Source organism: Talpa europaea (genome assembly GCF_964194135.1).
Source record: "Talpa europaea genome assembly, chromosome: 10".
Lineage (NCBI taxonomy): Eukaryota > Metazoa > Chordata > Mammalia > Eulipotyphla > Talpidae > Talpa > Talpa europaea.
In genome coordinates this window covers 56,351,625-56,367,780 of record NC_140077.1, presented here as the reverse complement: position 1 = coordinate 56,367,780, position 16,156 = coordinate 56,351,625, and the positions used below count along the sequence as shown (strand labels likewise).

General features: G+C 32.1%; 1 protein-coding gene across 1 annotated transcript in view; it reads right to left on the bottom strand.

Moving 5' to 3' along the window:
* Window positions 1-16,156, bottom strand: part of PCDH15 (protocadherin related 15) — a gene marked incomplete at both ends in the record, with an annotated part of 665,703 nt that overhangs the window by 411,505 nt on the left and 238,042 nt on the right. Inside the window, one exon of the mRNA XM_084244834.1 lies at window positions 11,635-11,790. Within this exon, the coding sequence (XP_084100960.1) occupies window positions 11,635-11,790 (156 nt within the window). The remainder of the gene's footprint in view (window positions 1-11,634; window positions 11,791-16,156) is intronic.

The following is a 16,156-nucleotide window of genomic DNA, read 5'->3' as shown; positions in this document are numbered from 1 at the left end:
TGAAAACTTGAGATTTTTCTCACAATGATGAAATTATATTATCTCTGACTCTATGATTATTTATTATTTTCACATTATTGTTTCTATGACCACTCTGTTGGTCTTATATTAATTTGTTAGTATAACGTGTTTTTATTGCAGCATTAATTCTAATCAAATATCTAAAGTTCATGTTTGAATTTTCAAGAATTGATAGCAAAATGGTACACATTTTTGAATTCGTATCCAGAGGACATTATTGTCATGGTTTATTAAAATCAAAAAGAAAATTTAAGACAGTGATTGCATTTGCTCTACATGTTTCCTTAATATATAATATAATTTTGGGGGAAAAAAGGACAAAACTAGCAGTCAAACTATAAATTGGAGACATTCATCAGGCAAGGGAAGGGAAAGGGATCAAAACGGGAGGGAATAGTGCAAGAGACTAGAGTGATGGTTCATAGATGTCTTGGTAGTGGGAATTTTATGGGGACAACGCTGAGTGGAGAAATCAAACACTGTACAAAAATGAACAGCAATTTAAAAACATAAATAAACAATAATATATAATGAAAATTTTATTCCAGTGTATATGATATTGACTATTTTTTCATGAGAGCTAGATAATTAATATTGAAAATAATGTCCTTTGAAGAAAATATTAAGTGTAAATCCTTGTAGATAATTATCTTAAAAATGAGAAAAGTTTGGAGGGCCTCCCCTGGTGGCGCAGCGGTTGAGCACTGGGTTGTGAGGCTGCCCGCAGCCTCTGTAGTGCCAGTTCGATCTCAGGCCACCGGCGAGGGTCCCACCAAAAAAAAAAAAAAAAAGAGAGAGAGAGAGAAAAGTTTGTTATTATTACGGAACGGTATATATTTCTACTCATGTTTACTAAAGAAAAATACTTAAATTGGATATATGTATGTATATAGAGAAAAAATACATATAATAGTTTACTAAATTCAAAGTTGATGGACAGTTGAATACTTGAATCTTTTTCAAACAGCTCAAAGGGTAGTTCCCATTCACTTGCTATAAAGTAGAAAATATATTTTTAATTAACTTATTTTGCTTCCCATAATGTCCTCTTTTCCTCTCTTACCTGTCTCCTGCTTCCCAGAAAGAATGTGACTAATCCCCTGGAGAAGAAAAACAGGAACAAGCATAAGGAACTAAGACTTAGTTTCATTCCTTTCTTCAGATATTTTTGTGCACTACAGATCAGATCTTAGTACTATATATTCAAGGATATTCTGTAAATGGAAATAGTTCTGAAGGTACTGTGATTTTTTAGTCATTGAAAAGTTAAATGTATTTATTAAGTTTCCAATATCATGAATGACATATCTTCAAAACTTATTTAACATGTAAGAAAGTTAACTAATTGTTTCTAGAAAATATAAACAAAACATATAAACTATAAAATAGATATTTATATATGGAATTTGACTGTTATGCTTCATCATGGAGACTGTGCTCTTAGATGTACCAGAAAAACTAATAGGTATTAAATGGAAGGAGTTGACACGGTCATGTTAAAATGTGAAAGAATGGCACAGAGCTGAGATGAATTTAATCAGGAAATTAAAAGCTCAAATTTGATAGATTCAGAGATAATGTCATTCCACCACTGTGAGAAAAATCTGAGATTTTCAGTAATAAAATATCACTGATTGCTGCCTGTTTATGGTGTATCTTGCATTTTCTTTGTGGAGATCTTGGTTTTCAAATATATCACTATTTCTAAAGTACATTTTCCAGATAGAGGTTTCTTATAAGAAAAGGTTGCCAAACACTGCACTAGGTACTTTAAAAGCAATATTTCTTTTAATCCATAATGCAACTTCCTAACTTTTTTGAGGTTATATTTGTTTTATAATTAAGGCATCACAGGCTAAAGGATATTCAGTCTGATGTCATAATTCTAGTACTTGGTAGATAGGAACTCTAACACATATTGTCTAACTTCAAAGTATTAATTAGCATGCACTGTGAAAGGTAGTCTCAGAATTTTCATAGTTTTCTATTAATCAACTTTTGAGGAAAAGAGGAAAGGAAAGAGAAAATATATATAACTTGTCATATAACAGAACACAAATTACAAAGATAAACTAAAATGATGGAATTCCAGCACAGAAGAATTATCTGTGACCCTAATGCAAAATAATTTTAAGATATTTTACAGAAAAAGAAGAGAAATTAGCTAGTGTATACATTTTGGAAAACTCAAATAATTATTCCTATTGAAAATAGGTTGATTCTCAGCAAGCAAAGTATTTAATAATTCCAAAATTCCCCATGATTTCATATGTAAACCATTTCATTAATAATCAAATCATTATTCAGCCCACTAGCTGAATGGGCTGAATAATGACTGAAAAAGCACTGAATAAAAACTGAAGGAGCAAAGAAAAGAAGGGAGAAAATATATCTGACCACAGAAATTTGAATTTTCATCAAAAGTCTTTCAACAAATGAATATTTGATGAATGACAGTGGAAATGTGGAGTGATAAGGAACAGGATATTTACAAAATCTTAAAGTAGTTCCCTAAAAGTAATGGGATTATTAATATATATTGTAGAATTAACTAGTATACGTAGTAGAAAAAGCTGCAGAAACCATTTTACCATTATGATAAAAGCTATCATTACCAGTACTGGGGGCACATTAACATTATGATATAATGGACTATTAAGAATATGGTGTCGGGCCTCCCTGGTGGTGAAAGGAGTTAAGTCTCAGCCCTATGAAGCTATCAGCAGCCACTGTAGCACCAGTTTAATCCCAGGCCAGGGAGCTACCCGCATTGTGCAGCAGACCTTCCTGACATACCCCCTGCTCCCCTCAGCAATGTATTTCAGTAGATCTAGCTGTTCTGCTCCCCACTCTGTCTCTGGTGAATCCTCTCAACCCCCCACACCTCTGGCCTACACCCCAGCTCTTGTATGCATAAATAAATAAATCTTTAAAAAAAGAATATGGCGTCACATTTGTGATCTACTTGCACATCTATATTCATTAAAAAAATAGATATATTTGGTTGAAGGATACTATCCCACTCCTAAAACTTTATAAAATTATTAAAGTCAAGAAAATCCTAAGGAATTAGGAGTGAGAATAGGAAGATATGAAGTGTAAATGTAATGTGTGATACTAGATTGGCTCTTCAAGCTACAACGGGCTTTACTGGAAAAATAAGCAAAACATGAATGAGGTTTATGTACTATATACTAATAATCTATTAATGCAATTTTCAGATTTTGATGGTTTAATAAAGTTATGTAGAAGAATACCTTTGCTATAGGAAATATGCAATGGAATCAAAAGCATGAGTTGGGAGGAGGCTTCCATGTGGGCAAAAACACCAGTTCACAGGTGCACTGAAGAGGGAGAAATTGCTTGTTGTCAATCATAGATAAAGCTCAGAAATGAGGGGCTCCCCGGTGGCGTAGCGGTTAAGCGCTGGGGTGCGAAGCTGCCCGCAGCCTCTGCAGAACCAGTTGGATCCTCAGCTGCTCCCCGGCCACCTGTGAGGGTCCCACATGGCGCGCAGACCTCTCCTGCCGCCTGCTGCTCCCCTCAGCAGTGTACTTCGGCCCTTCTGCCTGCTCTGCTCCCCGCTCTGGCTCTGGTGAATTCTCTCACCCTCCCGCGCTTCTGACTGTATCCAGAGCTTGTATAAATTAAAAAGAAAAAAAAAATCTTATGCTGTATTTTCAAGTTAATAAAATTAAAAAAAAAAAAAAAACCACTCAGAAATGAGCAATTCACCCCACCAATTTCCCCCAGGAAAGGGTGGATATGGGCACCGAGTGCATACAGTCAAACTACATGGGTTGAACTGAAAGCACAGTATGCAGACAGCAGGCACATGGTCTGAAATCCAGCGAAGAGGGCGAGCCGTGGTACTACAGGCAAGAGGCTTGCCATGCTCAACACTTCCACCAGCACCGGTATCTTCTAGGACCCTGTCCTACCCAACACATAAGATCCAGCTACAGGGTAATTTTTCCTCACATACAGTGCCATCCACTGGAAAAGTGGCAGCTTATATTCAGAAAGCAATCCTTTATATTCAGAAAACAAATAATGGAGTGAAAGGAAAAAAAAAAAAACAAAACAAACCAGGAATCTTATTCCACAGGGGGATACTAGATCAGAAAGTACAAACCTCCAGAGGATAAGAAAATAAAAGATAAAGTTTGTAAAAATAAAATAGAGGAGACAACAAATTCTGGTGAATGGTATCAAAGTAAACAAACAAACCAACCAAAAAAAAAAAAAAAAAGAAAGATTGAAACAGCAGCCCTGAAGATGATAATACACAGAGAATTCAGGTGAAATAAGAAAGGCATAAAGAAACAAAGTTACAAAAGTTACAAAACAAAACAAAACAAAAAAATAAAAGCACTTCAAGAACTACCTGATTCCATGAAAACGGCAAGGTAAGAAAAATAGGCATCTCAGAGGGGACGAGAAAGAGAAAGGAGCGAAGGAGCAGAGAATTTCTTTAACGATAGAGGGAAGTGTCCTAAAATTGGAAAAAAAAATAAATATACAAGTCCATGAAGCTTTAAAACACTTTCTCACCTAAATGTATTAGTAGTGACCAAACACAGTAGTGGGATTCCAAGAGTTCAAGGCAAAGAAAGAGTATTGAAATTGACCAGGGAAAAGCAGCAGATAACCTTGAAAAGAAGCAAGATCAACTTGATCTCTGACATTTCTGAAGAAACACTCTGGTCAAGAAGAGAATGGAATGATGTAATAAAAATACTTAAAGATAAAAATATGCCAATAAGAATACTCTATCCTTCAATACTCTTCTACAAATAGAGAAAAAGGCCTTCTCAGATACACAGAAGCTTAAGGAAAGACCCCAACCACCCACCTAAGAAATACCGAAAGCAACTCTCATATATAAATCAAACCAAAGAACACCTCTAAAGCATTGAGCAAGGAAATATACAGAATAACAAAATTAAGGACAAAATCACAATAGTAGACTTTCCTATGTCAATAATCACTTTAACCATAAATGGACTGAATTCAATAACTAAAAGACACAGATGGTTTTGTTGGATGAAATAACAGAATTCAACTTTTTGGTGGCTTATAGAAAAATATTGGAAAACAATCCTACAAGAAGAGGATTCTTGTAGAACAAATTCTTCGCAATATAAAATTACCTAAGCCTCGATCAGGAAGAAAGAAACAATTTTGAATAATAACAAATTTAAAACTGAACTTTGATAAAATTAGTTTCTAATGACTGTGCCTAACAAAAATAAAAAAAATAAATAACAAAATTATTACACATCTAATGTCTACAGATAGTTAAACTGTTAACCAGGATATAATTTGTGTCTATCTGAAATATCAGTAATTATAAAACAACTAAAATGTTCTAGAAATACAAGGTGATATTTAACTGGTAATATTCACCTTCCAAAATTATACTTGGGATTTAATCAAATATTTATGATGCATCCTTTAAAGTTTATTATAATTAAGGATAAGAAAGGGAGAACATGATCAAACTCAGATTTATTGAGTTCACTGATGTTCTTGGGATATTTTCCATTGAGCATGGTAATACTGTGTCTATAGGAAAAACAAAGGGATATTTAATCAAAAAGGAATCATATAATCATATTAGTATTATTTAGTCAATATGACAACTTTTTCTGGTACATGAAAAGTAGGGTAAAGATTCTCCAGAGGTATGAACGTCATATACAAATTTTTTTTTTCTCCATAGAGTTATAGATAAGAGAAAAAAATTTCACATAAACATAACTTCTCCATTGAGTTATATAAAATGTTCTATAATTCTCATAGCTTATATTTACCATATTCAAATAAAAGTGTGTTTCTTTTGTTGTCATAACTGTTATATTAACCTATATAGTAATGTGGGAAGCTTTCATTTATGTCTTACAAAACTAACATTTGTGGCATTATTTTTAAACTTAATTCAAAACAAGCTATTATCCTCTGTAATTATTGGTTTGTCAGAAAATTCATGACAAATTTTTGCTTGAAAAACATAGAAAAATATGTCATGACTTTTCTGACAATACAGTATCTCAGGAAAAATCAAAGTGAAAAATATGTTATACAATGTTTTCCTGGTTCATGACTGTGCTTTTATTTTAGCTGAAAACACTTTTTATAGAACTTCTTCAAAGATGCCAGGCTCTATTCTACACAATGTACAAAATCAAGTGCCAGCTCTAACAGTGATTGATGTTTAATGGGAAAGATGTATTGTACATACATGTATAATATTAGGTATAAATAGTGGTATAAAGTTCATCCATTTTAGATTGTCTCTTAAAAGATTTGAAAAATGAGGGCCTCCCCTGGTGGCGCAGTGGTTGAGCTCTGGGCTGCAAAGCTCCCCACAGCCTCTGCAGCACCTGTTCCATCCCTGGCTGCCAGCAAGGGTCCCACATGGCGTGACAGACCTCTCCTGCTGTGCCCGCTGCTCCCCTCAGCAGTGTATTTCGTCAGTCTGCCTGTTCTGTTCCCCACTCTGGTTCTGGTGAATTCTCTCACCCTCCCACGCTTCTTACTGTACCCAGTGTTTGTATAAATAAATAAATAAATAAATAAATAAATAAATATTTTAAAAAAATTTTGAAAAATGAATAGGTAAGATTTCTCTGAAAATCTGTTTTTCTTCACTTCAATTTAAAATTTATTATGTGTATTCATTAAACCTATGAAATAGATGTTCAAATATAATTCATTATTTTTAGGTGAGGAAAATGGGTATGAGCACAGAGAAAATGGTGTTAAAATTTTGAGGCTCATAATACAGAACATTTGTTTTTTGATGAGTCAGAGAACTTGAACTTTCCTAGAGAAGAGGCTACTCAAAGCATAGACAGAAATGCCTAGAACACCTGCCATTACAATCCCACTCCAGGCTGAGAAAACTCCCTGCCATCAACACCCCCTCCCCGCCCTGCCCACACACGCATACACAGAAATAAATGCTCCATAATGGGAAGTTCGAATCCTTGCCTCTATTGGAGGTGACACTTTGATGCCTATTGCCCAGAATTCTTGTATACCTACTACACCTTATCAGTGCCAGTCCCCTAACCATACTCCAGCATATGCAAAAATAATTGAAAATATATTCTTACTAACACCCAAAAAAGTAGAATCCGAAGACAGAACTCAGCTGAAAATGCCAGAATAAAATCCTAAAAATATTTCTGATTGAGTGTGGTTGTGAAGCATGACAGAAGGGGAATTCAGGGCAACAGTCCTCATATTGGTGTTGGAACTTAAAGAAATAATGGATGATCTAAAACAACGACAAATATAGATGATAATAATATGATGTAGCTACACTCAGAAATAATGGAGTTAAGAAACACCATAATTGATTTTAAAAATACAACTAAAGGCCTCAATAGTAGACAAACATAAGCAATGAAGATAATTAATAATCTCAAAACACAATGTTACAGAAAGAACAGATAATGTAGAGAAGAAAGAATTTAAAAAAAATGAAAACAGTGTAATAGCTCTCTTAGACAACTAGGTATATTTACGTTGCACACCATGGGGATCCCAGAAGGAGAAGAAAATTAGAAAGAAATTGGAAAACCATTTAAGAGTCAATCACTGTGAATAATCACAATCTGGGAAATGAAGGAGCAGTAGTGATCCAAGAAGCCCAAAAAGATCCAGACACAAAAATACCAGATAGACATACACCAAGACACATAATGTTAAAGCTGTTATGAACCAACAACAAGGGCAGCTTATAGGAGAAGAGGCAAAAAATCAAAACAACAGCAATAACTTATTAAATATATCACAAGAATAAAATGTAAGGAATAGCAATCAGACTGTTATCAGACTTTTTATCAGAAATATTACAACCATGAAGAGACTGGAAAGAGTTGTTTAAGAAAGAGGAAACACCCTTTCAGATATTCCAAACACCATCAGGAAAAAAAAAAAAAAACTGTGCTGATGATGGTTACAATATAAATATTGCTATAATACAGTGGCATCAAAATATATTTAACATGATGGGCCTCCCCGGTGGAGCAGCGGTTGAGCCCTGGGTTGCGAAGCTGCCCACAGCCTCCGCAGCAGTTCGATCCCCGGCTGCTCCCCGGCCACCAGAGGAGGGTCCCGCATGGCGCGCAGACCTCTCCTGCCGCCTGCTGCTCCCCTCAGCAGTGTACTTCGGTCCTTCTGCCTGCTCTGCTCCCTGCTCTGGCTCTGGTGAATTCTCTCACCCTCCCACGCTTCTGACTGTACCCAGTGCTTATATAATAAATAAATAAAATAAATCTTTAAAAAAAAAAAAACACGAAAATTAAAAGATATACTTAAAGTGAATCATTAATATTTAAAAAAATATATATTTAACATGCTACTTGCAGAATTGTTATCATTTTCATAGTTCCAAGAAGTTGAATATTGAAATTTCCTTGGGTTCTCTCTTTTAATTACTTCTGACGTGTTTTTTTCCCCAAGTTCTCTGAGTTGCCACTAAAATACATGCATCAAAACTGATAGATATTCTGGAAAACTATTTGATATATTTTCACATTTCAACTAGAAAGATAGAGGTCATACTGCAAATAACTGCAGCTTTGTTGGTCATACTGATTGTATTGCAACTACTCATCTCTGGTAATGTAGCACATTGACTATACACGATGACTGGGTGTGTCTGTGTTGCAATAATATTTTATTTATGGACATTGACATTTCATGGGACATCAGGCAGTGACAGACCAGATTTGACTTGTGGACTATCATTTATCTAAAAATACTTATCTCAAAAGATTGTCTTATCATTATTTAAAACATTTAAGGAACAAAAAATTCTTTTGAACTTAAATTGAAAGTTATATTTTATAAAATATTTTATTAACATAATATTCATAGGAATTTATACAAACCATAGGCAAAATGTAGACCTCATTATGAAAATTTCAAGAATCATATTTTAATCACCCACACTTCTATACTTCTAATTCAACCACTGTTGCACCAGTAAATAAGTAAAAGTCACTTTATTACACATATACAGCTTTCCATATTAAAATAAATATCTGAAGAAAAGATGCCATTATTTTTAAATTTATTTAAGGTGAGTCCCCTAATCCTATTTATTGGATTAGAAAAATAATGACCAAATACTTACTGTAATATTTTAAGCAAAATTTTAATGAAATCTTTCAAAGACTGATCAATGTTTAAAAGAATTAACATAGGATTAAATAAAAAGATAATAAGACAAAACATTTTATTATTTCTTTAATATTGTATTTACTTCTTTTGATATTTGAACATAAACAAACAAAATAAAAACTATAGAGTAATAAAGCATACATAATCAAAAATCATGTAAACTAGTGAAATATATTATATATATATATACATACACATACATACATATACACATATATAAAGGCACATTTTCCAAGAAATAAACATAAAATAAAAATAACTCAATGTCTGAATTAAGCATCTTCCCTTCTGAAATTCAAAATATTTTTACAAATATTACAGTCTGACATGAATTTGAGAAGGGTTACAAAATAGCACTCTGATAAAGTACATCCTACTTAATATGATGAAATTGTGTGCTAATTTTAATCTATTAAGATTTAATCTATTAATCTATTAAGAACTACAAAACATATTGCAGTGAGAATATTTCAAAGCCAAGTCAAAATAAATGCAAAACTTCTCTATACTGTAGTTATAAAATAACTCAAAAATTGAATCACCCTTTCTTCTTCTCCCCTCCTTCCTTCCTTTCTGACTGTAAACCATCTACCTATCAAGAAAAATATAAGGAAATATTCTTCTAGAAATTACCATCCAGTTTTCTCCAATAAATCAAATCAAGTTACAGCAGCAAATTACAAGGTGATAAAAAGTGCAAATTAATATTGACTAAAATTTTCCTTTTTTTGTGAAATGATCATTAAAACCTGGGGTAAACATATCTCTATATTAACCTGAGATTATTTCTTTACAAAGTCAAGAAACGATTATATATGCCTTGACTTTGCATCTGATTTTTATATTGAATGGAAATATTTGGGAATAGGACACATGTTATTAAATAAATCACTATCAGAAACTATTCTTTCCTCCAAACACTGCTTAAGAATTATCAGCAATAATTATTGCTGTGCAATCTGTTCTTCAACCAGACTAATTACTTAATGATATAATTGTCCAAAATTAATTACAGTCTCCAATTACCCAGTAAGAGAAAAATACTTGTGACATCTTATGCCTTGCTCACTAAAAAGGAATTATATACTTCTTTAGAATCCTTGCTCAGCATTTTGGTATATGTACTGATATTTTTCGTGAATTTTGGACACATTTGTAGAACATGTTTACAAAGAATATAATAAATTGACATTGAGTATAATCATAAAAGTACTGATTGTGATTATAAGTACATGATATAATACCATAATTATAACTCCAGTGTTTATTTTTAAAATCAGCTACATGGAAATGGCTACAACTTAGGATGGTTGTTAGTAACTAGTGAAGGCATGATAAAATTAGGGATTTGTATAACTTAGCAGGTTCATGCTATTGTTTCAGGCCCAGTTTTTCCTTGCTCAAGAAAAGACATTAATTAGTACTTTAATTTTGCAAACATCTTTTTTAAAAATCTGTGACAATGAACTTATACCTGTCTTTTGGATTTTAATGAAACATATTAATCAATAGTTTATTAATAGGAAAATACTGAGAGAAATAAAATGCATTTAAAATAATTTTAGAAAGTTTGTAGAGGTTAAATCACCAGTGCTTTTTCATATCCAATTCGTATTGATCACTTCCTCTATAGTAAATACATATTTCTTAAGCTTAAAAAATAAAACTTGGAAGATGATCTGCAAAAATATAGACTATTAAAATACAATTCATCTTTGGTATATTTAAAGTAAATAGGTAAACTAGACATATTTTCTAACTTAATGAATAACAAAAAAAATCAGTAATTATTGTTTAAGAAGTAAATTAAAGGGGTGTTCGGCTCATGAATTTTGAATCAAAGGGAAAAGTCACCAAACCAAAACAACAAACAAAAACCATGTTATCACAAAATTGAAGTATTACTTTTTCAATTTTTTTAAAATTTGATTACCATTTTCATAAAAGAAATAAGTTGTGATTTATACTTAATTTTTAGAATATGACATAACTTTATTTAAAAATTGGTTTGATAACTTTAATAAAATCAACTGTATTTTTCTTCCAGTTTTTAATTAGTGCTGCAACTTCAGAAATAAAAAAAAAAATTAGTTCCACACCTTACAATGAGAGTAAATAGTTCAGTCTGAGGCTCAGTAAGCATGTACACAGATTGAGGCATCAAGTTATCCAAGATGATCAAAATCCCCAAAATTTTGATCATTTTTATAAATGCATTTTTCCTGTAGTAAAATAAAGTCCCCAAATTATATCAGTTTTCAGACCTTACACCTTCTAAAGCAGAATCCCTTGAAATGTTTTCGTCATAGTTGTAAGCAGAGACTATGATTATAAACAGTTTTAAAATATTATAGAATACAGTTAGTTTCGTGTATCAGCAATAAATTCACAGAGAATAAGAGAACGAAAACTGACCTCATTCACTGTAGCATAGTAGCTTTCATGCTTGAAGGTGGGTGGATTGTCGTTCCTGTCTCTCACTACAATTCGAACTTCATGGTAGATAACGGTACCCACTTTTTTGTTGATGCACTGAACTTGCACCACAATAGAGTGTAAGTTCATTGGTGGCTGCAATGGAGAAATTGCATATTTTAAAAAACAAATTGTAACCAAAGCTTCTCATTACTGTCAAAATACTTATCTTTATATAACATTTTTCTATGATTATTTAAAATGATAATCTGTAAAAGCTTACCCTACTTTTACTATTTTAAGGGCATTGGAAGGCAATCATGATTGTTTCATCGTTCAATTTGTCAGGTGTCATATTCACAATTATAGAACTGGTGAATTAAATTACAAAACTCATGCTGATATTTGATGGTATAAAACAAATTTTGTCCCTCCAAAAGCTAAATAAACAATGATAAGAACTTCTAATTTATTAAAACAATATGTTAATGATGAAACCCTTGGGGAAGAGAGATCGCATCATAACATTGTATTCACTTGCATTTTTGCTAAAATACAATATATCCATATTAGATAAAAAATAAAATATATTAAAAATCCATACACAATCCATTCAAATTTATTCATTTCATACATTCAATTATTTTTTTGCTAAATTACACTTCTCTCCAAATGTACATTCATGATATAAACACACAGTGAATGCTATTCTATGGCATTTTTGTGCATACTATTATGAAATTATGTTATGTGAGTTAGCATTACTCTATTAGAAATTTACAGAATAGTCTAAGTAAAATCTTAGAAATGAGATATTTTATGTTGTGCATTGGTAGTCTTTGTAAATAATATTTCAATAAACACACTACACATAAATATGTGCTAACCTACCTGTTTTATATGATAAATTCCTTGAGGGGAAAAATATCATCAAAGTGAAACTAATTTATACAGTTCCCATGGATTGCAGAATTGAGACATAAACTTACATTTCTTTGACTCTACAGAGGTGAGTGTTTAACACTACAAAACATTTTTGTAATTTTTAGAATTCTCTTTTGAGCTTATAAAATTGTGCCTTTATATACATATCATTTTATCTGAATGACATTGTGACTACTCCATCTAAATTACCAGGCCTCCAGATTGCTCTCTTCTTTCAATGTCCTTCCTATTTGTTTTCCTTTATCACATTTCTCATCTACCACGTGGCATGTTGAACATTTTATAAATTTCTTTAGTTGGCTGCCTTCTCCAGGCTGGAAGATGAATAATGCCTGGGGTTTTCTTTTGATCATGACTAAATCTCTCTATCCTATAGCTAGTATTTTGTGCTTAGGGCAGATGAGTGTACACTACTGGAGTCAAAGCTGTGGACTTCATTTTAGTTCAATAACCTACCAACTGTCTGATCTAGAAGCAAAATTCTTTATTTAGTTTGTTAATCTCTAAAAATTGGGATAAAATTAAAACTGATAGAATTAGTTAATACTGATAAAATTATTATAATTATTCTATGGGATTGATCTGTGGTAGATGCATACTAAAATATAATGGTTGTAAATTATATTTATTTATAAAAAGATAAATTTCCAAAAAAGTGACAATCATGTTATCTATAAAATAAAACTAATAATGGTGAATTATAAAATACATTATTCAATATTTGGATTAAAACAAGATATAACAGTGATCACTGGAACTAGGATAGGTTCATTAAAAGTGTTATGTGCTATATTTGTGAGATGAATGCTGGATAAATCATGTTGAAACAGTTTTGTTAATTTCAAGATATTTTTGTAACCAATAAAGTAAAAAAGAGTTCAGCTGATTTGTATTTGACTGAATAGGTGCACCTGAAAAAAAAAAATGAAACATCATTAACTTATGGAGGGAGATTATCTAGTGTCATACACTTTTGTATTCTATATTGACACATTCTAGTTTTAATCACTGGCATAAATGAAGGCCTTAAAGCCATGAGTACAAAATCTGTGCATATCACAAAATCTCATAAAGACTATAATATATTTAATGACAAAAGACAAGGCTCCAGGTTTGATAAGTAGAATTAGAGGTTACAAAAGGACATAGTTTAGAGAAATTTAAATTACCTATTTGCATTAGAAAGGATCCACCCAAATATAATACATAAGTACAAATTTTGATGTGAAAATATAATTGTGAAATATTCTTGGCTAAAATATTAGTTTACACAGCAACATTAAAAATGGGATGCTGGAATAATAATGGCAACTTCATATTCATTAAATGTGAATATCCAGAGATAGATGGATTATAAAAAGCATCATTTCATGAACTAATAGAACATAAAGTCCAAACACATTAATAATGTATGATAAAATTGGAAGATATTTAAGCAAAAAACACAACCATCCATATCTGAATGGTTGTTGAGAAATTATCTATTAGCTCATTCATTGTAGCTCCTTAGAGTAAAAATTAGAATGATAAATAAAACTATTACAAACAAGTGTTTTCAATATAAGAGTTTATCAATTAGGGCCTCCCCGGTGGCACAGTGGTTGAGCGCTGGGTTGCGAAGCTGCCCGCAGCCTCTGAGGCGTCGATTCGATCCCTGGCTGCTCCCAGGCCACTGGAGGAGGGTCCCACATGGCATGCAGACCTCTCCTGCCTCCCGCTGCTCCCCTCAGCAGTGTACTTTGTCAGTCTGCCTGCTCTGCTCTCCCCTCCGACTCTGGTGAATTCTCTCACCCTCCCGCGCTTCTGACTGTACCCAGTGCTTGCATAAATAAATAAATAAATCTTTAAAAAAAAAAAAAAAAGAGTTTATCAATTAATCCAAAGGGGCACAGAATAGACTGGACTAACCTAGAAAATAAGCTTGATAATTGAAAATCTGTTAGCTTGGGGCTAAAATAACATTTTAAAAGACTATACCGTCCACATTCTCTGAGAAGAATTTGATTTAGATGGAGGATATCTTATTTTAAAGTGTTTGCTTTAATAGACTTTTGAAGGAAGGGTTTGTGTATTTCAATCACGTTAAAAAAAAAATCATAGGCACTTGCATTTATTAGCTCTGACCACAAATATTGAAGACAATCAGGTGAATTATTGTCTTCTAAAGTCATTTATCTCCTAAACACTGCAAGGGAAACCTATAAAGCCATTCCAACTTAACTTTTAATTTTATATTGAGTGGTATCATTCGGACATAAAGGTCATGATCTTTGAAAGTAGAGGGTCAAATGAACTGTGCACTGAATCCCCACTTAATCCTGCTAAGTACCCATAAATTAGATATAACCAGGTCACCTGGAACTCTTGTCACTCTAAACTTTAGCTCCCTATGAAACTATTAGTAGCATGGATAGAACTTAGCCAGCAATAAATTCCAATCATAATGGATCACACTGACAGCAAGTATTCCCTATGGTTAATATATAACACACATTGTAATCTCACATTGGAATAGATTCTATCCTGTTGTATAAGAAGGCCATAAATATATCAAGTACAGTTCTACTAAGTTGATCAGTGAGAGTTTAGGGACTCCAAAACGCTTAGGAATGTGCTAGCAAAATTTTGGTTTTCCTTTCATAACTAATGGCAAATATAAGTCAAATAATTTTATCTACTCAAATTCTTTCTAATGGCTTCATTCATGATAAAAGAAGAAAAAAATCTGTGTATAAATTATTTGGGGGTAATTATTCAAAACAGCTACTATTCATATGTACCTAAACAGGAAAACTATTTTCTCAATTTAAAACTGAATGCAGTTTTAAATTTGCATACACATTCAACACATATTTTCAAATGTGTATACCAGTGTATGTGTGCATATCTTTTTTATAAGCATAGACTAACTTCAAGAATTATGTATGCCAATAGTTGTTGGAGATTATCTTTGAAGTGTAGAATTGAAAGAAGAAAATAAGAGAAAACTTTCCACAAACAAGAATGCATGCAATGCATGTTCAAATTTGATGTATGGCAAAAGTAGAAAAAAATAATGTTTTTTCTTAGACAATCAGTTATTACCCAACATAAAGTGGAGTTAAAAGAAATTTATTTATGTGAAGTGTTGAATATGGTACACATTTTCAGTTTAAGGTGAATTAAGATTTTTTTTATGTACCATATTATTTATTAGGCTTAATGATTTAGGAGGAAACAAATTTTTAGCAGACCTGTAATATGAATTGATTTTATTTTTCATAAATCATAAAGTTCAATTTTCATAGAAATAAAGGTTTTACTTATGATTTTTCTTTGTCTTACAAAATAAAATTCTTCCTTAGTTCACAAATAACTAGAACACAGTAAAAAGAAGAGAGTATATTTTAGAAATAGTTTTTAAATAAGAAATAAAACTTAAAGGAGATGACTAAGTAGAGATATGAAAGTTCTCCACAAGTTAAACTTTTACAATAAAGTGTATATAGTCACATAAGTTGCCTGAAAGTATAAATTTGAAAATATAATTAAGTATCTGTAAGACTTAGATATATTTTGCAGATTTTTCACAGTAAAT